This window comes from Octodon degus, unplaced genomic scaffold (assembly GCF_000260255.1).
Source record: "Octodon degus isolate 3935 unplaced genomic scaffold, OctDeg1.0 scaffold00040, whole genome shotgun sequence".
Classification (NCBI taxonomy): Eukaryota; Metazoa; Chordata; class Mammalia; order Rodentia; family Octodontidae; genus Octodon; species Octodon degus.
The window spans coordinates 9,696,115-9,721,470 of record NW_004524616.1 but is presented as its reverse complement, the minus strand read 5'-3'; the positions used below and the strand labels follow the sequence as shown (position 1 = coordinate 9,721,470).

The window sequence follows — 25,356 nt, the reverse complement described above, 5'->3', positions numbered from 1 at the left end:
ATCCAAAGTGAAATATTAACACATTTTCCTACTTGGACAGGCCAGACCCTGAAGCAGTTGATTTTCCCCGTAGGTGGTACTTTGTAACCATTGGTGTTTAGAAACACATGAGGATAGAGTGTATTTAACTGGAAAAGCAGTTGGTTGAACTTCAAAATAGGCATTTTCATCTGTCTTTGCTTTAGCACAGATTTTATAATTTGGGATAGAATTTAAAACTTAACTCCCTGAAAGAAATGTTATGTTGGTTTTAAGTGTGATCTTTTAATATTGGACTTGTGACTATTCTGATGGCTATAGGTAACACAAGTTTTTAGCATTTATATAATATGGACTGCAAAAATGTTTTTGAAACTAGGTAACCTGAGTAGGGTAAACAGTTTTATATCTGAAAGTTTCTGTATTTTCTGTTGTACCTGCTATTCAGTATTTAGAACAATCTTCTGAATAAGTGCAGTTAAAGGAGTAAAAATCTTCATAAGTTGTGTATCTCCTATCCATTCTTTCTCTGTTCATGTTTCTTTTCTGTACTTTTGGTTACTTACTAAGTTTGACTGTGTGAAAAGGTCCATCAGTTGTGGGATTTAAATTTTATTTTGTAGGTCAAAATACAAAAAATTCCTTTCAGCAAAATTCCTTAGCTTTCATTTTACCTAGATACTTTCCAGTATTGTACATACAATTTTCTGTTATTAAAACAGATAGGAGTCCCCTCCAGGTTCTCATCTCAGTCCAAAAAGTCAATATTTGTAATCCCAAAGTTTTGTTATTGGAATCCCAAGTTAATTCTAATCTACCACTCCCTGTGCAATCTACAGCAAAAGTAAAGACTCTAAAACATATTTATAATTATTGGGGAGCCAAGAGGCCCTAAGTCCAGCCACGAAGATGGTTTTCTGGAACAAAGAGACTGATCCAGAGCTGTGCCTGGGTTTTATTCAGTGGAGGAGGAGTGGTTTGAGGAGGAATGACTGAGAATTGTGGGAAGTAGGTGGGTACTGTGAGCTGAGCTCGGTAGGTGGCCTGCATTTACCTCTGCCATATGCAGAGAAAGTAATCTGCATCATGCTATTGAGATAGTATCTAATGTTTCGGGGGTCTGGAGCTTCGGCTCTGATGTAATCTTTCAAGCCTCAGGAAGTCATAGCCTGTATCTTGAGGCTCAATCCCAGCTGGCAGTACGGAGCATTAGTCTTTGTCCTGTCTCTACCTGGCTTGCATTAAAGAGCAGCAGGTGTAAGTTACCAGGGAAACATGCACCTTCAAAGATTATCACCAGCACCTCAGCTAGACCAATATACTTTGCTTAAGTCCAGTTGAAAGGATAAAGAGAAGTCCTAGCCAGCTCTACATATCAATACAAAGAAATAGGGTCAGGCTCATTCAAAATGGTGACAATCGCTCTTCTTTCAAGGAGAGCTGCTCAGATGATCCTCCACAGAAACACATTGGTTGAAGTATCCCACTTTCTTCCTTTTCAGCATTCTTCATCTTTAATAAATAATCATCCCTGCTTAATTTATTTTTTATACATTAATGCCCTATATAGCCTTTCTATTGACTATGAAAATGAATGTTTTAAGAATCAGTTTCCAGAGGTAATGCTAAAAATCAGTTTTATTCCCCTTAAATAAATAGGCCACTACGTAAAAGCAGACTTATATCTGCCCCAGCATGATCAGGATTTAACCCTGTGGGCCAGCGAGGTAGCTCAGCAGACTAAGCTCCTGTTTAGGCAAGCGCAGGGACCTGGGTTCATCCCTGGGACCACATGTGGTGCTAGACCCACCCCTGGCAACTGAGACCCAGCATGGTGGCCCATGCCTATAATCCCAGCACTGGAGAGGCTGAAAACGCGAAGATCACTACAAGTCTTAGCTGTGTAGTGAGACCCTGTACCAAATACATTTTTTAAAAAAGAATGAAGATTTAACACTGCATGTATCTCAGAGACTCTGAGGGAAGGATCTCAGCTACAGGAAGTGTTCAGGGTGTTCATGGTTTTGCCCTAGTCCTCAACAGGTGCTACATAACCTGGTTACTGAGTTCATTTGCAGTCCCAGAGAAACTGCTGCCCTTGATCTTACAAAGTCACCTGGTGGCATAACCTTGTTCCTAATGAAAAGTGGTCAGGAATAAAATAGCCACACCACCTAAGAATAATTATTTTCAAATACATAGCTATAAGTGAGTCACTCTCTCACCTTCTAGATGTGGCACTGGTACTTGAATTTAGATTGTGTTATTATAATCAAATTTTATCAGTTTACTGCCCAAGAGCTAACAGCTTCAATTGCATTAAATGGCTGTCTTACTGCACTGATCTTTATTTAGAAAAATGGAAGACCTCCACAGGAATGATATTGGTTAGAAGGAATTATCTCCATTTATATATGAGGAAACTAATTCTCAGAGAAGAGCTGAAACTTGTAAAGTAGTATATTGTTGAAAAGTCAGACAGTTTTCCACTGACTGGATTGAGCATTCAATTTCAATAGAAGCTGCTTTGTACAATAGAAATATCTCTATAAATTTTCAGTCCCCACTTGCCTTTCATCTCTAACCTATACTAATAGCCACTCTAATAGGTACCTAACATCATGCTTAACAAAGTGGGTTAGTTTTTGTTTAATGAATAAGTGAAAAAATGTGATTTGACTTTATGTCTAAACATTGCTTTTAGAAATTAAGAATTTTCAAATTAAAGAGCACTTATATAGTTAATTTTATAAAAACAGAGCTTTATTATATAGTTAAGGCATTGGAGCATCTCTCTGTTAAAGGGCTTTTTTTTTTTTTTCTTTGTATTTTAGGACAGGGTCTGTAGGGTCTCACTATGTAGATCAGAATTGTAGTGATCCGCCTGTGTTCAGCCTCCCAAGATCTGGGATTACAGGTGTGTGCCACCACACCCAGTCTCACTTGCCCTCTCAGCACACCCCCAGTGGGGCTGGCATGTGGCAGCTGTGTCTGCCTAAGCAGGGGCTTTAATCCCATGAGCTGTTTGACCAGCCTTGTTAAAGGGTATTGATACTGGGCATCCTTAAGTCTCCTTGGAGATAGTATTATAGCAGCCTGGAGAGACCTTTAAGAGACACTTTGCTACAACTTTGTTCAGTTGTCCTTTAAAATACTAATAAGACACAAATTCAGATATCCTCTTTCCAAATTTAAAACAGCAACAATAACAAAAACTACACTAAAATGTGTAGGTTATTGTCTTTGTGTATAATGCATACAATCACTTCTAAAGATACTTTTTTATCAAGCCACTAGCAGTTTATCAGAAAACTGAATAAATTTGTACTAAGCTTCCATAGATTAGTAATAAACATTAGCAGAAATCCTTTTTTAGTCTTTGAATTATACTAAGAAGTTTAGTTTGAACAATCTTGGTTTTACTTCACCCTGGAAAACCCTGTATCGATCTAACCTGGATAAAAATTACATGATCATGAAGAATTTTAATGGTTACATAAATCATCTTCCCTTGATATTATCATCCTTGTCTATGATAGCCTAAAGAGCATTCTTTGAATGAAAATAGTGGATTTAGTAATTGAGATATCCAAAGAAAAAGAATGGTACCACTGTGGTGTAATCCACACTTAAAGGTAGTTAGAACTGAGACGCGCATGTCCGTGTGCTCAGATAAAAGGCTGCACTGTGGGCAGTTCCATACTTCGTATGACAGCCAGTCAAAACTGTAGCAAGCTTGCTTTTGTTTTGTTTTGTTTTTTTTTTACGGAACCAGGGATTGAACTCAGGCATTTGTGTAGTAAGGTTTCTTATTGTCACCTTTAAAAAAAACTTGGATGATGTTTTATTCTAAAGCTTAATTTGTGGTGTGTTTTTCTTTTTTAGTCTAGTTTCATATTGCTTGTCCTTTTTTATTGAATAAATGTTAGTATTTGGAAAGAATAACTTAATACTGTAATTTTTTTTTCTGCAAAGCGTTAAATCAACTTGATGTGTTAAAATAAGTTTTTTCTTAGGTAGCACGATAGAGATAAGACTGTTAATATTTAAAAAATAAATTGTAAATCAAAGGGCAAATTAATGGGTTTTTAAATTCTTTTCTTTTTCTTTAATTGTGAAGAGTAAAAACAGAAGCAAAAACAAAAAAGACTGAAATAGGGTAACATGCAATACATATGTTGTAGATTTTCAGAACAGGGATAGCTAATTACCAATGGTTTTTAACTCCCCACCCCCCAAAACAAAAAAATCAGTGAAGTACCAGAGATAGCCCAGTGGCTTAAGTTCCTGCCTGGCAAGTGCAGGGTCCTGAGTTCAAACACCAGTACCAAAACAAACAACAGTGGTTATCTATTCTGAGTCAAATCTGTTGCTCAGATTAACAGATATAGTTACACAAGATTAGGGAAATAATTGAATATTGGTGCTTGCTCTCAAGAAACCTTAATTTCTTTCTTGTCTTTTTTGTTTTGTTTTTAAAACTATAATAATTGATAATTTGAGAAGGTACACATTTAGGAGACCCAGATGAGAGGTACTTAACCATGAGTTTTATATTACACATTGCTGTCCTCTATGTAGTTACTCATACCACAGTTATCATCATACAGAGTCAAGGTGAAAATTCTAAACATTAACTGCTATTAAAAAAAACAATAGAAATTATGAGTGCAATCATCTCACCCATCCTGTATATATAAGGCAAGTTAATGTTTGGATATTGTAAACTGAAAAAAATGTGAATCTCTAAGACACATGCACCTACTTTAAAATATATTTACTTTGTTTAACATTATAAAGGATTTAAATCCTGTCATCTTTCTGGACAAATTATGCATTTTGACAGTTTGCAGTATCTACTGAAATTAAAAATTATTATGAAAAAATACATTTTTTTCTCTTCATTTAGAAAAATCACTTTTTAGCACATTGATCATTTCTTTTTACTTTTAGTAAGGATTAGGTCTTAAAAAATCTACAAGGTCTATACATAGTTCCAAGATAAATCCTGAGGGGATTTAACTGACCTTGTCAGATAGCAAAAGTTGCATTTTTAGTTATATAAGTTTTGCTTTAACTTTGTCTTCACCATCTAGCTGAGAAGTGTAGCCATGAGGTATAAAAGGTAATGCCATATTAATATGCCGAGCTGTAAAAAGCTCAAGTCAACAACTTTGGACAATTGTCATTTCTGCTGATAACACACTACTATTGTGGACTATTGTACTATGTTGGGTTATTTTGCTGAATTCAAGTACCTACAGTCTTTGGACTGGCATCAATTATGAAAAGGTCCTTTAAAGACTTCTCCAAATACAGCATCTCTAACTAAATGGAACACCCATCTCTAACAAAACAAAACAAGAAAGGGGGAATATGTTGGGAGCCACAGAAGCTAACAAATTGATCAAATGTGTGTAGGTCAGACTAGGCCTCAGTGCCTAAAGCAAACAACTACCTCAGCCCTGAGATAAACATCCTATCTGGTTAAGGTCAGCTATTAGTTGCTATGCAATCGTATCACATGTTACTTTGCAAAAGTATAAATAAAGGACCTTTTCGTTGTAAAAAGAAATATATGTGTGTATATACAAAATAGGATAGGTATACAGGTACTTTCTCTTAGTTCATTGAGAAGAAACATTTACTAATATTGTTTAGAGGAGATATCACGTCTACATCTTGTCATCTGAACAACTACTATGAAGACAACAATATGGATATATTAGTTATTGTAACTACTAACCTGTTTTGAAACTGTTTCATAGCTATTGTATCTTTTTTTCTCATTAAAATGAATTTTTAAAAAAGGGATTAGGTCTTTTTTTTTTTGGTACTGGTAATCAAATTCAGGACCTTGCACACACCATGCAGGCACTGTAGCACTGATCTGTATCCTTGGCCCCTGGTAAGGATTAGAATGTTAAACACATTGAAACATTCAATGTTTACATATAGAGCTGAAACTTAGCAGGATAGTCCAACATTGAACTTATGCAGTAAGCTGACTTATTATGTGTAGGTGATGTTAAGATCTGGTGAGATAACTATAGAAAGAAGATACAGCATGAGAATGGAAATGAGGCTAGGGTGGTGGACATGGTCTGTCCTAGCTGTATTGTGTATACTATGAACATTATTTTTCTTACAATACTTGGAAATTATATAATAGTTTAAAAGTCTTTGATAAAATAACAGTGAAAACTTTTGTACTTTAAAATTAAGTGAATTAATAGGCAAACTTTTTGTTTGAATAATGGAATTCAATAACTGAAAAGATTAATTAGAGTTAAGTCATCCATCCTTATTTTTTTTTAAATTTTTATTTATTTATGTGTGTGTGTGCGTGTGTGTGTGCGTGTGTGTGTGTGTGTGTGTGTGTGTGGCCAGCACAGCCCACCAGGGGGCGGGGCTGGCTGGCATGTGGTGCTGGGGGATTGAACCGTGGTCCCCGTGCTTTGCCAAGCTTGTTCTAAGTAGGTGCTTTAGACCACTGAGCCATCTCACCAGCCCCTCATCCATCCTTATAAGGAGTCATTTTTTACTATCTCTGATTATCGTTGACTTAAATATTACAAGTAAAGCCAAAGTAGATTGCTTCTATGATTGAGCTACATGGACTCCTGGTCACTTTTTAGAAACTATTTTATATATGTAGAAGTTTAGTGGTTCTGCCATGTTCATAATAGATTCTAAGCAGACAGAAATAACAATCGGCAGCCAAAAGGCAAAAAGAAGTTTGGAATATCACATGTATTTTATTTTGTAGTAACACCTTTTTACAGTTCATCTATATTCAGACTTTGCTTATAAGCGTAAAGCATTGAAATTGCTTTGAAAGGTAAATTTGTTTCTTCTGCATTAAAGAATGTTTAAATTATCACTGTAATTTTTTCTGTGCAGTTGAGAATATGGGTAGAGGAAGAACCACTAGGCTAGTGTTAGGGACATCCCTTTATTTTCCAAGTCATTTCCCTACCTCTTCATTTTTCTGCTTAAGACTGCATTAGTGGTGTAGAAATGTGTCATATGCCCTGCGACTGAGCAAATATTTAGAATAACCAAGAAAAAGAGAAGGTAGTAAAAGAAAAGCTAAGAAGTACAGAATTAGACATGCAGCTTTACCTGTGAAGGAAGCACTTGTGAAAATGGTTTTGTCAATCAGTTCATATTTGAATCTGAGAAAAAAATTATAGAGGAAAATGTCAAAAGCACCAAACAGCTGAATGCAAATAAAGAATAAGTGAAGGAAGGGTGCTGTAGAATCCATGGCAATCTTGCTCTTGTGGACTCTAAAAGGAAAATTGCATTGACTGGTGATGAAGAATTTTAAATTGTTAATGTTGAATTATCATATGTGGAAAAGGTGGCAAGTAGGTGATAGAAATTTGTGGTCAGTGAGACAGAATCTGAACTGATTGACTTAGACCTTGTCTTCACTTGGCAGACAATCTTCACTGTGCACTTCAGACACCACTAAAATGTAAAATTTGTATTAAGATGACTTTACTGTTCTGATGAGGTTTAAAGAAATCTCAGTAATTAAGGTTTCTTTCTTATTCCTTTATATTTTCCTCAAGTAAAATATTCAAAAATATTTATACATTAAGTAGTTTTTATTAAAATGTAATACTTAAGGTAAACTACTTGAGAAAAAAAGTAAACCTGGCTCATAGTTTCAGATGCTGAAAATCCAAACAACAGTGCTGTAAGCTCTGTTAAGGGGCTTCCACCTTGGCTGTGCCACACATGGCAGATTTCCATGTTTCGAGATGTAAGGAGCTCACATCACATCACACAGTAGGAACCCACAAGGCTCTGGAGAAGCCACCCAGGAAACTGCATTCTCTTTCTACTGTAGCTCTTCTTCCCATGACCCAGGAGACTGCTTTCTAGATTCTACTCTTTAAAGATTCCACACCTCCCAGTACTCAACCCTGGGGACCAGACTCTCAGCACATGAACTTTTGTTGGGCAAAGCACTATATCTAACCCTATCAGTTGATTCTTGGAAATCCAGAGTATGTCCTCATGAATGTGGTTAAGTATATTCATTTGTGTTTGCTTTTATTAAGGTATTTTAAATAATTGTTAAACATAATTAACATATCTTTCTGACCAGGAACCTTTTGAGGATGGCTTTGCAAATGGGGAAGAAAGTACTCCAACAAGAGACGCAGTGGTCACATATACTGCAGAAAGTAAAGGAGTCGTGAAGTTTGGCTGGATCAAGGGTGTACTAGTATGTACATAGAGACTTATTTTGAGAGTTTCAGCATTTTTGTTAATTATAAAACCTGCCTAATACACTCCTCAGTTCTCAAGAATCCCCTACCCATCTTATGCTGTAGCTATTTTATCCAAGTACTAGAGAAGACCCAATTAATTAACTTTTCCCCTTTGGGCTTTTGATATTAAATTTAGTAGAGGAGATATGATTTATTAAATAGACCAGATTACTCTTGATTAAGGAAATTGTTCACAAATAATTTTAAATTATTTTTTAAACAGGAAAAATAACACAAAATTCCTTACATAAGGAAGGAGCTTATCAGACATAACTTGAAAGAGTGAAAGTCTTGAACTATTGTACTTTTCTGTGTTGCTTCTTCTACTTCTGATAGTTGGGATAAGCACATTTATTTATGCATATACACTTATGTTAAATTATATTTAGCAATGAAGCCTACCTAAGCTCTTCTTGCAAATTGTTCAAAATTAGATTTGAACATGTTCCCACCATGTTGAACAACAGTTGGGTAAACATGACTATCCCATTGGTCACTTTGTGCCAGTGGTGGTACGAACAGATCTGATCACTTTTATCAGTCTTTTGACTAATAAAATGAGTAAGAAGCTACCTGATGGAACAGTCATGTCAAGCCATCAGGAAGCAAGACATACAAATTAACAGTCCCATTGTGAACATGTTAAAACTATGTCTCCTGTAGACTTGCTTACGTTCTTTTTCTTTGAGACAAGGTCTCACTATGTAGTTGAAAACTGATCTTAAGTTTGCTGTGTAGCCCAGGCTGGCCTCAAACTTGCTTCAATCCTCTTGCCTCAGCCTCCTGACTGCTAAGATTATAGGCATGCGCCACCGCACCCAGCTAGACTTGCATTCTTATTTTTGTTTGGTTTAGTGTTTATTATCATGTTTGATTTCTAATCTGTGGCTTGGCCTTTTTTTCCTTCTTAGGTACGTTGTATGTTAAACATCTGGGGCGTGATGCTGTTTATTCGATTGTCATGGATTGTGGGTCAAGCTGGAATTGGTAAGTGAAGTTATATACTGATGAGTATGGTAAGTGCAATAACTGGCTTTCTGAGGTCTCACCTTCATAAAACTCAAAATAGTTGATGTTCTTCGAAGCAGTGTTTTCCTTTACTTATAAATTTACATTATTATTTTAATGCTCCTTTTTTTATAATTCTAATATGACTTTTCAAAAACAGGATCAAGATTTGGTAATTTATAGTGTACCTTCAAAATACTTAGACCAGCCTATTCTCTATAGTGCCAGATTTGAATAAAAACAGTAGTGTTCCCAATTTCTCTTCTTTCTCATTCAAGGTCTGTCAGTCGTTGTGATAGCGATGGCCACTGTTGTGACAACTATCACAGGATTGTCTACTTCTGCAATAGCTACTAATGGATTTGTGAGAGGAGGTAAATTCATTCTTTTTCCTTCATGCTATTAAATATACTGAGACATCAATCTTATTTCTAATTTTTTGCTTTAATAGAAGAAACATAAGATCTTTGCGGACAGGATTTTTTTTTTTATCATGGCATTTCTGCTAAGCACTTTCAAACTATATATTTGTAAAATTTTGAGATTTAAAATATCAAAGATGTTTAGTGTGTCGAGTTGTTATAATGGAATATCTTCCTAGTGTGTTTTCTGCTGGACTGTACTTTGTTGCTTCTCCCTAAGAAGCTGGAACACTAGCATGTGGACCCCACCTTAGGTTCACATTGCACAGGTGTAGCCTTATATTCCACCTCCACTACCACCACCATTAGGGAAACTAAGATCAAACCTTCCTAGTGATCAAATAGCTTATGTGAGTTACACCTGGGACTCTAAACCTGTGCCTTCAAGTCAGATTGTCATCTCTGTGCACTCTCAGGCCTCTTTTTTTGAAATCCACAAGATCTACCTTGTGAGATTTTACTCTTCCTAGAGAGAGCATCGAGGAGAACAGGAAAATCATGTCAGTCCCTAGAGAAAAAGGAGAAAAGAATTCCACTTTCCAAATCAAAACTCATCATTCATTTGGAGTGATGAGACGATCCATACAGCAAGGACACCATAGCAGATCAACTGAGAAAATTAGCCATTTGTTTTTCTGTTAACTATTTGAATATGTTTGACATTATGTGAACAGATTTTCTGCTTTATCAGCAACAGATATTTGAAGGAAGTAGAGAACCAACGTAGCGTTTAATTTTTAACATGGTCCTCATCTTTCTTGTACCCTGGAGGAGTCAGATCACTGTGACCTTGGGAAGCTGATAGTTCATATCAATATGATTATGACTGCGCTAATCACACATCACTGTTTACTCCAGTTTTATGTCTATGTTAGTCTGAATTACCTGTTTTGGAGTATGAAATGTTGGTGTGTCCACCAGAATCAAATAACACTGAGGTGATTCTTGGCTTGCGTACTTGCTACCGAGAGTTTCATTTCTATCTGACACCACTGGGGAATAAAAATGGGAGGAGACATGAATGCAGTTGCAGGTGCTTGCAAGGGTCATCCGAGAATTTCTCTGTATCCTCAGACCTCAGAATCTGGGTTATGAGCCTCTGTGGTAATAGGGCATGAGGATATGGGCAGCATAAATTGTGGACTGTTTTCCATTAGGAAGTACATACACATTTTCCTGAATTGCGCCCCCCCCCCTTTTGTACTGGTGGTTGTGTATATATGGGGATATAGATGCAGCTGTATGGAAGGTGCAGCTGCTTAAGAAATTGTGCCTTGCTTTTTCTGTCTGGGATATCAGGGGAAATATGAGAGTGTGGAACTCATGAAGCTGTGTCCAAGACATTTACATGTACTACATTACAGCTTTGCTTGAATTTATTCAGAATGGTAGTTCACAAAACTTATATGGAAAAAGACCATTAGGTCATAAAATTTGAAATCTATTATCAAGCATTATATGACTAGGAAAATAAATGCATTTCCTGAAATAATGAAGCCCGTAGGAGATGAAAGAGAGAAGGGGGTGAGGCTTGGCATTTTTGAGAAGATCTCACTGTGTAGTTGAGGTTGACTTTGGATTCGCTTTGTAGCCCAGATTGGCCTTAAACTCTCAGTGATCCTCCTCCTGTCTCAGCCTTCCAGTTGCTAGGATTGCAGTTGAGCACCACCGTGACTGACTGAAAATATTAATTTAGAGAAAGGACCAAATATAAAACTTTGGTATAAGTCATTTATTTGTTAGTTGGTGACCTTGGACATCTCACTTAACAGAAAGGAGTTGCATCTCTGCAGTGAATGTTTTCTGGAGATTCTTACAGTGACTGTCAGCTATATCCTCTGTCTGACTCATGGATATATCAGCCTCTAGCAAGGTTTTTTTTTTTTTTTTAAATTAGGTTTTATTGGTACATTTTAGATATGTTTATGATCACGTTCATCATAGAGTGCTTGTACCAGTACATGGTATAATCTATTTCCTTTTTTCCCATTCCCCTACCCTCCTTTTAGCCCCTCTTCCCCTCACCATTTACAAAGCTTTGTTTTCATGTTTTCTTTCTTTTTGCAACGTTTATTTTGGTATTAGAAAGAAACGGTATTTTTCTGTGGGGGAGAAAATAGAAATAGGTATAAAAGTAAAGCACATTTTACCCTGAATTTGTGATTAAAAATAACAAAATATAACCTCATGCATTTTACCCTGAAAGTACATTTTTCTTAGCTCTATCAAATAAGATGGCCTGTGATAAGTGACTAACCCAGGAGCAACAAACACCCCTTGTACCCACCTTGAGTTTATTCATTCAAAAAACCTGGGAACCTTGGAAAAATGTTTGATTCCAGATCTAAGCAAGAAATGTACTTAGTCATCACTCCATACCCTAAAGTAAGGAAAATAACAGAGTGTACCAGCTATGTCAGAGGAACCCAGCAGGCAATTTAAGGAGACCAATTACAGAAACTAACACTGGCTAAAGTTTGTATAATTTGAACAGGGATAATAATAATGATAGTAACCAATCTGGATAAAAAAATGTATGAGTCACTAAATTCTTTTTTTGGCGCCAATTGTTTTTTACTAATTTTATTGAGAAACAGCAATGAGACAGTTTCAAAACCAATCAGTGAGACAGTTTCAATAATTAATACATTGCATATTGTTGTCTTCATAGTGATTATTCATAGTACAAGTTGCAGACATGATATCCAGTCCTAACACTACTAGTACAAATCTTTCTTCTCATAGAATTAAGAGAAAGTAGCTGTATATCTATCCTATTTTGTATGTACAAATACAAAATGGTTCTTCATTTGTATCACCTTGGGTATTCCATTGCCATTTACATATTGTAGGGATGTGAATTCAGCAAAATAATCCAATATGGTCTAGTAGACCATAATAGTAGTGGGTTATCTGTGGGACTGGCAATGTCAGAAGTTGTTGAGTTGCCTTTTACAGCTTAGCATATTAATATGACTTTCCTTTTTATGCTACATTTTTATACTTTTCTGCTGGATGGTTAAGACCAAGTAAAGCAAGACCTATAACAAGAAATGAAACTTTTATCTGACAGGGTTAGTCAAATCCTCTCAGGATTTACTCTGAAACCCTGTACCGCAGTTTGTAGATCCTTTGTCAGTGTCAGCCATGTGAATGAGTCATGGCCATTCCTTGCCACTTTGAAAAGCCCTCTTTTAAACTTAGTGTTTTCTTTTTGTGAAAAAAAATAATTATTTTGAGGTAGCAAAATAATTTGACAGTTCGCTTTTGTTTGTGACCTTTATATGAATATTAAATAATGTTTTATTCTCATTATGAAAGATATGTTTCTAACTTAGTGGAAGATATGAAAAACATTTTTCCTATTGTGTGTTTTTTGCCATAGGAGAGATTTGATATTTTTAGTTAATTTAACACTAGCTTTCACAGTACATTTAGAGATTAAACAGAATTATGGTTGTTATTTCTTTAATGTGAATTAACTGTGAACTTGAAAACAAATGTAATATCTAATTATGAAGACCAGGACATATCAATATAGAAACATGTAGAGTTGCTGGAGACAAAAACATTCAAAACAGAAAATAAAAGATGTTTCAGGCCTGATTAGATTTTAGTAATGAATCTGGGATATGATCTGTCAGTAGGTTAGCAAAATCATCCACTGAGTTCTCTTCTTCTCACAGAATAAGAGTAATGCCAGTTAACTGATGGGAGTTTACCTTTGTCTCTGGCATAGACCCTGCCTGAAAGACCCATTCCTACTATTGAAATTACTGTTGCCTGCTGAGTAGAGCTTTTCCTGGTTCTGCAAATCATACCAGTGTGTTTGAGAAATTGTTTTGCAGTTTACATGAATTGCAGAGCCTTCCTATAGTCATTTCCTCTGTCTCATTGTCTTTCTTCAAGACCACTGATCTATTTTCTGCTCCTCAGTTCTATATTTTACTTTTTTTAAAAAAAGAATTATATAGAAATAGAGTCATTTGATGTGTAGCCTTATGAGTTTAGCTTCTTTCACTTAATAGGATTCTTTTGTGATTTATCCATGTGGTTGTGTTTATCACTAGATGACTCTGTCTCTTTACTTTATCCATTCCCCAGTTAAAGAATATGGAGGATTGTTTCCAGTTTGGAAACACATAAAATTGCTGCTAGCGGAACATTTTTTGTGTGAATGTAAGATTTTTATATTATTTAGGTAATGGCAAAGAAGGAATTTCTGGTTTAAACTATAGGTGTGTGTAAGAAAGTACTATGCAGATTTCTAATAAGTGTGTCATTATTATTTTGTGCTGTAACCAACAGTGACTTTCAGTTTTTCTACCTGTGTCTCAGTTACTTTTGTCTCATTGATGGGCCAAAATACCCAACTCCCAAAATCAAGGAAAGAAAGTTCTTTTAGCTCACAGTTTGTGGAGGTTTCAGTCCATACTCATCTGGCTCTAAGACAGGGTGGCACATGAGAGAGGGCAGCAGTTATGGGGGTAGAAAACAGCAAAATGAGCAGCAGCAACTGTGGTAGCTAGCAAGCCTCTCTCCCTTCCTTATATTGTATTCAGGCTGTCCACACCAGGATGGGTGTCGCACTCACACTCATAATCCCAGCATTGGGTCATAAATTAATCACAAGCTCCAGAAGCTACCCCATGACTTCATGAGGCTTTGGAGGGACACCTAGACACAAACCATAACAACCGTACTACTTCATTTTCTTAGAAGGAATAGTCTCTTCCTCCTCCCCACCCCCTCTTTTCCACTTTCTCTTACTTCATTCTGGTATGTGCATGGTAGCATCTCAAAGTGGCTTTTATTTGCACTCATTTAATGGCTATAGATATTGGCCAACTTGTCGTGTACTATGTATAGTGTCTATTTAAGTCTTTATAACTCTTGTGCATTAGGTAATACTAAATATCCTAGGTCTGTTTCTGTTTCTGTTCATGACACTTTTAGCACTTTTTCCTACCCCAGCCACCAGCTCACCAAATCTCTGGATGCCTACTGGGTAGCCAGTGATTTAATTAAATTTTAATAGTGGAGTTAGTGAAGACCCCACAAGTTAGAGATTCTGTCCCACAAGATTATCCCCACTTCAGATGTTAATTGCCAAATACATTCCTGTACTTCTGACTGAAAGGATATACCTGACTGCTTCCACAGACCCTTTTCTCAGGCTTGATAATATTGTAAAACACTTCTCCAAATTTAGGAAACCAGTTAAATTACTATAAGAAATACCGAAAGTGTAACTAGAGGAAAACATGAGAACTGTCCTTCCTTCTCTGCCTGCCATCTTTGTGGCAACTCTGTGTTCAACATTTTGGAAGGCCTCTTAACTGCTGATTGAAGTATTTATGGAGGTCCTTTCTATTGGCATGATGATTATCCACCATTAGTGATTAGCTGCAACTGCAGCCCTGGTGATCAGTCCCCTCACAGAGGTCAGGGGGAGGGTTGGAGATCCAACCCTCCTTAGTCACACAGTGGTTCCTCTAACAATCATACTCCATGCTAAAACTGATTAGAGTCCTTCATCTTGTCAGCATAAACTCTGGTGTGTTTGACAGGGGCTTACTATGAATAACAGACAACTTCCCCACTTCACCCCTTTCTGAGAATTTCTAGGGTTTTAGGAGCTGTGTTCCAGGGACCTGACTAAAGACCAAATGAATATTTCTTATAGCATAATATCCCAGGAAGGAAAAGATTTTTAGTATTTTATCTGAATTTATAATAGAATTATTGTAGGGGTTTTATTTTTTTCCAGCATGCTTAAATTATTTAACTCTTACAACAAGAATAAGAGATGAGAAAGGCAGTCATTTTAGTTTTTTAGTTTTGGGACTGAATAACATCATTTGAGCCTGTCAGAAAAAAAATTTAAGCTAAATATCTTTTTTTTTCTTTTAAAGTGTTTAGTGCAGGGTCTACAGGGTCTCACTATACAGATCGGACTCGTGGTGATCCTCCTGTTTTCAGCCTCCCAAGTGCTGAGATTACAGGCATGGGCCACCACACCCAGTCTCAGTCACTGTCTCAGTGCACCCTGAGGGTGGGGCCGACAGGGCACACTGGGGATGGAACCCCAGTTGCTGTGCTCTGCCTAAGTAGGCATTTTAATCTGCGGAGCTGTCTGGCCAGCCCAAGCTAAATATCTTAATTAGCATTAATTTTTTTTTTTTTAATGAGTAAAGTAAAATAAGTGTTCAAATGAGTAAAGCAGAGGAAGTTGAAATTATAAAAATAAGCTGACGGTGGCAGAAATAAACACAAATTAGGTTGGTTATTTTAAAGTTACTTTGAAAACAGTAGAAAAAGCTGGTTAAACATCAAGTTATTTCAGATTAATTTTCCTCGTACAAGGATTAAGTTAGAAGAAACTACCCTTTTGCAAATTTGATTGTTATCTCTGTTTTTTCCCCTGGTTTCTTGAAAAGTGAGATAAACAGCTTAGTTTTGTTTTAATATCATAGAAAATTTAGCATTTTGATTCTTACTTTGTTCTATTGGAGCCCAATGCAGAGCAAAGTATAATCTCTTGTAATGTTATTTAACTTGTCTTCTCACAGCTTCATTTCTCACTTCATAAGTTGTAAACCTTTCTCAGTGTCCGTTTACATGTACAGTGAGGAGTTGGCCTGGTGATCTCCAAGATCACTTTGGTACAGTAGTAGGATGCTAGGAGGCCACACACAACCATGGTGGAAGAATATGGCTCCAGTGGTGGGCAGTGGTGAGCTTTGCTCATGTCTGTTTCATTTTGTAGACGTTAGGTGCTGGTCTTGAACGAGGCATTTATTTTTTTTAAAAGGTATATTGCCTTAATTGCCTTTCTTAAAATACTGCATTTAGCATGAGTCCAGCTCTATAAATTTCTAGAAATTCCTTCTAGCTCATCTTGACTAAAGATTGTAGTATATATGTGCTGCTCAGGGAGCACTAGATAACAGTGTTTAAAATTCTACTTGTTGACAAGATTTGTAGATTGTTAAATCAACATTATTGGGCTAAGATCTACATACAATGAAGAACATAGATTTTAAGTTTATAATTCTATGAGTTTTAATAAACATATCTGCTTTTAGTACAGAATGTTTCTATCACCAAGGAAATTCCTTTACATTCCTTTGCAAAGTCCCTTATCTCTATCACAGGCTGGAATTCCATAATAAAAGATACCATACTTCTCACCCTTTACTCCATGATGTTTTGAGATTTACCGCTGTCTATACTTTATTCTTTTTTTTTTTTCTTTCTTTTTTTTTTTTTTTTGGTGGAACCGGGGATTGAACTCAGACCCTTGCACTTGCCAGGGAAGCCCTTATTCTACTGAGCCATCTCCCCGGCCCCACTTCATTCATTTTTATTACTTTATGGTTATACAACTTGTAATAGCAATAGTTTGTTGATAGGCATTTGATTCTGTTTTAGTAGGGGGCCATTGTGAATAATAAACATGCACAAGCATGTACAAGTATTTTAGGGAAATGAATAAGTCATTAATTTATTTTGGGAGAAGATGCAGGAAAGAGCTTGTTGATTTATATGATAGGTGAAACATAAGAAATTGACAACTTTTCCAAACTGGTTGCACCTTGTTACATTCCTGTCAGCAATATATGAAACTCAGTTTTTCTACATTTTTGCCAGTGTTACATATTTTTTCTGTTTTTTTAATACATGTTTAAAATACATAGTAGTTGCATTATTACATCTGTTTTAATTGTAACAATCTTGTGAATTAATGCGTCCTTACTGCATTTCCTTGTTATGAGCATGTAGAATAAATGTCAGTACTTTTTTTTTCCCACGTTAGACGGGTAATGTGCCCACATCGTAACAAGGTTTGAAGGAAGGCACATCTCACGCATAAGGTATAAACACCCAGTCATCACGCTCATGAACCAAAGGATCAAAGGAGCACTTTTTTTTTTGTTTGTTTTGTTTTGTTTTGTTTTGCAGAACCAGGGATTGAACTCAGGCCCTTGTGCTTGCCAAGGAAGCGCTTATTCCACTGAGCTATCTCCCCGGCCCTGCATTTCCTTGTTGGTTAGTGATATTGGACATGATTTATGTCCTTATTGGCCACTTATCTTTCATGATATATTCTTTAAATTGTATTCTTTAAATTCTTTTAATTTATGTCATTCTTCAAATTGATTTGTCCTTTTGTTATTGATTTATAGTAGTCTTTTATATATTCTAAATAAAAATCTTGTGTTTAACATTTGCTTAACATTTGTATATTTTTTTCTTAATCATGTCTTTCAGAGAACAGAATTTTATATTGATAAATTTCAGTTTCTCATATTTGCTTTTGTTCATTGTTGAAATTTTTGGCTCTCCTAAAGTTGTGCAGATATTCTCCTATGTTTTCTTTAGTTCTTATATTTTTGTCTATACATAATTTCATTTTTTGTATATAACATACGCCTCTACCCATAACCACTTGTTTTCACCATTATTCATTGAAATAACTGTCTGATCTCTTTGAATTATTTTCTGTGCTATTGTTGAAAATCAGCTGTCAGATATTGCCTGGACTTGTTCATTGTTCTACTTCTTTACTCAGTACCAGCGAGTACTAGTTGGTCTTCATTGCTTGACTGTGTATAGTAAGGCCTTGGTCTTCCAACTTTGTTGTTCTTTTGCATGATTGCTTTGGTGTTTCTTTGTCCTCTGCATTTCCATATAATTTTTTTAAATTAGCTATACATGTTTCTTTCAAAAAATAAAGATATAACTGAAAGAAATCTTGGTTGGGGCTCTGGGCTAGTCTAAAAAATTGGGGAAGAATGATTCTTATCTTAATGTTATACCTCTCCATAAAATTTGATCCTCTTTTGTAACTATACTTTGTAGTTTCAATTAAGAGGTTGTATATATATTTGTTACATTTAAGTGTGAGTAGTTCAAGTTATCAGTAGAATTTATAAGTCCCATCTTCCTATTTTTTTCTTGCTTGTATAGAGAAATACAGTAGATTTGTATTAATGGGTCTGAGCTCATACAAGCTCAAAATCAGTTTGATCTTTTTCTCCCCCATTTTCTTTTTTTAAAGCTTTTTGTCCATTAAGCTAGTTAAGACCTACCATATAGTAGTGACTAAAAGTGGTGACAGTCCAGTCAGATAGCGCAGTGGGTTAAAGCCCTTGCTTAGGCAGGTGCAGCCACCAGGTTTAATCCCCAGCATGCCATGCAGGCCCCATCCTTGGGGCATGCTGAGAAGGCAATTGAGACTGGGTGTGGTGGCACACACCTGTAATCCCAGGTGGCTGTAAACAGGTGGATCACTATGAGTCTGATCTAGTAGTGAGACCGTGAACACCCTGTAGACTCTTCCCTAAAATACAAAAAAAATAAAAAATAGTGGTTACAAGAGTCATCTGAGTCTTAAAGGAAGTGAGAACATACAGTATACCACTGTACTGTTGGCTACAAGGATTTTGAAGACATCTTTTGTCAGTTTGAGAAAGATTTGTGTTCTTCGTTTTGGATTTTGTTTTGTTTTTTTGTTGTTTTTACTGTTGCTGGAAGTTTTTGTTATTGTTTTCTGTTCTTGTTCTTGCTGTTTTGTGGACTTTTCTTAAGATGGGGTTTCCATTATATGGTTAAGGCTGCCCTTGAACTATAGGCAGTCCTCTTGCTTGAATCGCCCAAATGCTAGGCTTGCAGGAGTGCACCACCACACCCCCAGATTAAGAAAGTTTTCTGTGTTGTGGTACTGGGATTGAACCCAGGGCCTTTGCACTAAACTACATCCTTAGTACCCTCTTTTTTTTTTTTTTTTTAAATTAGTAATTAAGTTGTCCAGGCTGGACTAGAATTTGTGATCCTTTTGTCTCAGTTCCAAAGTTCTGATTTCCTGAGGGTATTTGGATTTTGTCTTGCTTTTTAAATAAATACTTCTATTGAGTTATATTTCTCTCTTATTCTGTAATCACATATTATATGTTTCATAAAAATCTAAAACCACCTAGAATATGTGAGTTCAGCCCCACTTGATCAGAGATGAGTGTGCTGGGTTTTACGTGTGTACAGTTATGGGATGTTGAGTCTTCAGATCCTAGGAGTTCTCTTTTGTTTTGCTTTTTTTGGTACCCAGCAATCAAACTCAGCTCCTTGTACTTGTCAGAGATCCTAGGAGTTCTGATTTGAAACTTTCTCTTCCTGAATTTTGTCTTGTTTCTGTGTCAGGATTATGCTCATCTCCTAGGGGGATTTGGCTAGTGTTCCATCCTTGTGCAACATTGATCTTCACCAGTGAAGTTATTTGTGCTTGTAGGTTGTTTTCTATTCTTAATTTTAATGTTAATTTAAAAACTATATAAGCAACAGTGAAAGAGGCTATCAACTAATTGTAAAGAATAGCCATATTTGGATCCTGATTTTTAAAAAGTATTTTTAAAAAAATAGGCAGTTTCTGTTTCTTTCTTAGATGCCAGTTATATATGTTCATTTTTTAAATTTAAAGCGTACACTTAGAATATAAAATTTACTTAATATTTATGAAACAAGTAAATTTTTAACCATGACAAAATATTTGATAACATTAAGGAATTGTTAATTAAAAGTGTGTGGTGAGTTTGTGTCCCCTGAATTTGAAGAATGAATTCCAAAGGACAAAGTAAGTTAAGAACAGGAAAAGTTGTATTGGGGACTAGGAACATCTCCTGAGAGACAGAGGGACCCTAGTGGATTGCTGCAGGAGGCCTTTGTCAGGAGTAATTTATGTAACAAAGTTACAGTGTGGGTACAATGTGAGTCAAACTATAATCAACCTATAGGATCACAAGCACAGCCATTTAGTGGGTTACCAACAAAGGAATATGAGTGTAATCATTAACCATGGGCTTATGTATGGCTTCTAAAATAGGAACATTTGGGAAAGGATTGGATCAAGGTGTTGTGGTTATCCACCAGAGTGTCTGCATATCTGGGCTTAATGAACTGCGTGCTATTCAGTTACATTCAAGGCTGGCCATTGTGACTTTATCTTGAGGCCTGGCCTTCAGATGTACCTCGTGCCACAATTCTATTGTCTTTATTTTTCACTAACTTCCTGGAGTGCTCAGTCCCTCTGTGCATTAATTTCTGTTCTAACTTAGCTGCCTCTAATAATTATAAACATTGAAATCGGGTTTACACATGCAAAGTAAATGAAAAAATTCTTAGTTTAGAAAAATTTGTCTTAGAGGCTTGGGTGTTTGGCTCAGTGGTAGAACACTGCATAGCACTCTGGAAGCCTGAGGTTTGGTCCTCAACACCAAAAACAAAAAAATTAACCTCACCTAGACAATGTGTTTTAAATATAAGCTGTAACAATTATTATAATATTGCAGGAATTTCTTAGGATTAATTATAAGGTGATTTAATGTCTTAAGAATTTAATTGAAAATCTTTATTAGTTTTTTTTTTTTTTTTTTTAAGTGTTTTTGGTACAGTGTCTCACTACGCAGCTCAGACTCATAATGATCCTCCTGTTTTCAGCCTCCCTAGTACTGGGATGCTGGGATTACTGGCATGTGCCACCACGCCACCACTCTTGTACTCAGTTGCCAGCTTAGCACACCCAGGGGCAGGGGCAGGGGCAAGGGCCAGCACAGGCATGTGATACCGGGGATCAAACCTATGTCCTTGCGCTTGCCTACTCAGGTGCTTAGACCCCTGTGCCATCTCCAAGGCCCCAAAATCTTCAGTGTTCATAAATTTCTGGGAATAATTTAAATCTCAAAAAAATCACGAGACTAATATTAGTGGCTAGATTTTACCCCTTTCTCCCTTTGTACTGGGGATTGAATCCAGGGATTACTGGGTGCTAGCATAGCACTATACTACTGAGCTATATGCCAGCCCTGAGTTTTTGATGTTTTGTTTTCAGATGTGTTCTTGTTAAATTGCCCGAGTTGGACTTAAACTTTTCATCTTTCTACCTCAGCTCCCCTGTAGGTGGATTATTGGCATAAACCACCACACCCAGCAGAACATGTTTTTTTTCTTTAGAATTCCTTTGATGAAAATAATTAGTAAAATGGGAAAGGAAATTCTGGATGGAGGGGGGCTTAAAGGATTTTTAGAAATTGGTAACAACCACAAAGCCTGTTACTGGTACTTCCAAAATGAAGTTTAAATGTTAATATTTTATCAAACTGAAGAATTTTTTATTGCATGTATCTTTATATCAGGCAAAACAAGTATTTAGCTGTTTAATAGCATGTTATATATCTTTAAGCATTAAGCATTACATTAATATGTAGAAATAGAAATATAATGTTATGTAGCTTTGGTATCATTAAAACTTAAGTTTTAATGGGGCTGGGAAGATGGTTTAGTAGAATAAGCGCTTCCCCAGAAGCGTAAGGGTCTAAGTTCAATCCCTGGTTCTGCCAAAAAAAAAAAAACCTAAGTTTTAAGACCTAGAGACCAGATGAAGTTAGAAATTAAGTGCTTTTCTTTCTAGTTCGTCAATTCCTGTGGTTGCTAGGAAGTAACATTATGCTAGTGACCATACTTGTGTAAATACAGCAGAATCATTCAGACCAACTACCTATTTTTACAACCATGTGTGCTTGTTAGCCAAGCAAGCATGAAGATCCAATCACTTGGTTGACCTTAGGGCTGCGCAGCACTATTACGTGAGGCCTTTATTGTTCATTTCATTGGTATTTGTTACCAGTAAAGTGGTACAATATTTTAAATAACTAAAATCATCTCAATTGTGATTTTAAAAGTCAAAATATATGGAAAATAATTTGGGTATATATAAATATGAAGAAGTAGCTGTTTTAATTTAAGCTTTAAATGAGAAAATGTGTCCTAAGTAGAATAGTTTGAAATTTGATAGAGAATTCTCCAAATTTTAACAACTGTTGGTGAATGAAAAGTAGATTATGAGAATCGCTTTTGTTGTTGCTTCCTGAAAACATACTCAACTACTTGCCTATTGATTTAAGTGCTATGCTCACTGAAGGCATCATGTTTTTTATGTTTTCAGAGGTAATAGGATTACTTATTATTTTAAGTCTTAACTTTTACATCTGTTTTTTTTCTTTTTTCTAGGAGGAGCATATTATTTAATATCTAGAAGTCTAGGACCAGAGTTTGGTGGTGCAATTGGACTAATCTTTGCTTTTGCCAATGCTGTCGCAGTTGCTATGTATGTAGTTGGATTTGCAGAAACTGTGGTAGAGTTGCTTAAGGTAATTCACCTTTTCTTTTAGTCTTGTCTTTCATTTACCATAACTTTCTTGATAGTTTGTGTGCCACTCACAGTGTTAGGTGTTAGGAAACCAGTGATGTGATGGCCTGGAAATTTGTCCTTTAAGAAATTCAGTGCTAAAACTAGACAAGAAAGTGATAAAAAATGTCAGCAGTGTAGGAGGCCTTCCTGGGTACCTAGTACCAGGGAATGGGAGGTAACTACTTTTCAGGAATATAGTAGCAGGAGAATGTCTAGGAAAGCTTTTCCAAGGAAGGGCAGTCAGTGTGACAGGCAAATAGAAAGATATGGTATGAGAGGGACTAGGAAGAAAAGAAAGCAAAGGTCTGGAAAGAATAAGTATGGTGTAGTAAAGAAGAAAGCACAGATATTTCCATGTGGTTGAGACGCAAAGTGGCAAGACATTTAAGTTTAGAGAGAGGGAAAAAAAGGGATCAACTCAGGGAAGGTATTATTTGCAGTAAAGTTTAGGCTTTTAATTTGATTGGATTTGAGAGTCAGGACAAAATCAGATTTGGGGCTTAGAAAAATATTTGGCCATGGAAAAGGGAATGGACTAAAGTATGATGGCTAGAGTTTGGGACCATTGAAAAGGTGATTATTATCTCAGGAGAACAGATGGTGGTGAGAGAGTGATGTTATAGGACTTCCAAATAATATAAGGGAAATGTAACTCCCAGCCTGCCCAATCGATGTCCGATGCACTGAGTTCCTGTTCTCTAAAATCGAAGAATTAATTCTAGGATCTGTGGAAGTTAAGAGTAAGTATTATTTTGTGAGAAAGAAAAGCTTCTAAGAGAGTCAAGCGGGCCAGCCAAATAGCTAGCAGATTAAAGCACCTGCAAGTAGGCACAGGGGCTGGGGGTTCGATCCCTGAGCTTACTGTGCCAGCCCCGCCCTTGGGGCGCATTGATATAGCGATTGAGAGGTGTGGTAGCATGCTCCTGTAATCCCAACTCTTGAGAGGCTGTAAATAGGCGGATCACTACAAGTCCATTCTAGTAGTGAGACCCTGAACACCCTGTAGACCCTTCCCTAAAAACCAAAAATAAATAAAAATAAGAGAGTCAAGAGGGGTTTCAAGTGGGTGGCCAGGGGCCCAACTCTCAAGAAAATTTCATACAGCAAAACCTTGGGGTGCAGCAGTTGTAAGGTAGGGCAAAACTACAGATCAATCAGTAAGATTACAAGTATAATCACTTAGGTAATATTGATCCAAAGGACATCATAGGATGTATGGAAGGTGGGACAAAACTATGGTCAACCATTAAGGCTACAGTAAGATAGTCCTTGGGTGATAATGAGGCAAGAGGATCACTGGGATATCAAGACTTGGACTATAGCAAGACCCTGTCTCAAACAACAACAAAAAAAGATCATTGTAATATTTTATACTTTTTCAGTTGCAATATGATAGTTATCTAAAAATAAATTATGTTGTAGTTTATTTGTGCTTTTTATTAACCTTATTTGAGAAGTGGTAATTAACTCGCATCTGATTACCTTGTTGACTAAAATATCATAATCTTTAATTTTAACCCACATGAGCACTTTTTTAAAAAGTTATTTTGCTTCTATAAATGGGAGCAGTGTCTTTGACAATAGCATGAAAGTGTGCTTATCTTTGTCCTCATACAGCATAAAAATGCATCAGAAGCATAAGTGCATTAATCACATTGAATATAAAATGTGACTTAAAAGAAGTTTAATTAGCAATATTGTTTATAACTGCTTTGCTGGTTAGCAGTTCTTTTTGATTTATTGAGTTTAGATATACCAGTATTATATTAATAATTAAATCATGTATCTGATGTCAGACACATCAGGTGGGTACATGAATATCTCAGTAGTAATTGATTTTTTTTCCTTATATCTTTCATTAGTTCAATTAGGTAAGCATTCATTCAACATCTACATGCAAGCGCTTTTGCTCATATTTGTAATTCTTTTTCTAGGAACATTCCATGTTTATGATAGATGAAATCAATGATATCCGAATTATTGGAGCCATGACAGTGGTCATTCTTTTAGGTATCTCAGTAGCTGGAATGGAGTGGGAAGCAAAAGTAAGTCATGATGGGAAGAGCTGTACATTTTTAACGCACAACATTTTTTAAAAATTATCTTAGGACCACTGTAAAATGTAGCATTATTTTCAGATTGTAATGGTACCTGAGTGCCCATTTCTACAGAATTTGTAAGGTTTTTGTTTGTAATTTTTGCATTAATTGATTGATTGATCAGATAGCGGCTGATTGATTTGCATGTCGGGGGAATTGAGCCCACAGCTAGCAGGCAGGCACTACCACTGAGCTATTTCTGGTTCTCTAGTTCCCCTACCTTTTGAACGTCTGACCTCCACCCACCATCCCACCTTGTTTGTGTAGAAATACTGAGCTCAAAATATTAGCCAAAGTTTAACATTTGGTTTTGTAAT

The 25,356-nt window shown here is 36.2% G+C and overlaps 1 protein-coding gene and 1 non-coding gene across 2 annotated transcripts in view; one reads left to right on the top strand and one right to left on the bottom strand.

The window, feature by feature from the left end:
* Slc12a2 (solute carrier family 12 member 2) overlaps nt 1–25,356 on the top strand; it is an 80,656-nt gene that overhangs the window by 11,117 nt on the left and 44,183 nt on the right. The window contains exons 2-6 of the mRNA XM_004631316.2: nt 8,102–8,221; nt 9,179–9,254; nt 9,554–9,649; nt 22,760–22,899; nt 24,875–24,985. Coding sequence (XP_004631373.1) covers nt 8,102–8,221; nt 9,179–9,254; nt 9,554–9,649; nt 22,760–22,899; nt 24,875–24,985 — 543 coding nt within the window. The remainder of the gene's footprint in view (nt 1–8,101; nt 8,222–9,178; nt 9,255–9,553; nt 9,650–22,759; nt 22,900–24,874; nt 24,986–25,356) is intronic.
* LOC111816808 lies at nt 17,511–17,613 on the bottom strand. The gene has a single exon (XR_002821140.1). It is a non-coding gene; the product is annotated as a small nucleolar RNA U13 (small nucleolar RNA).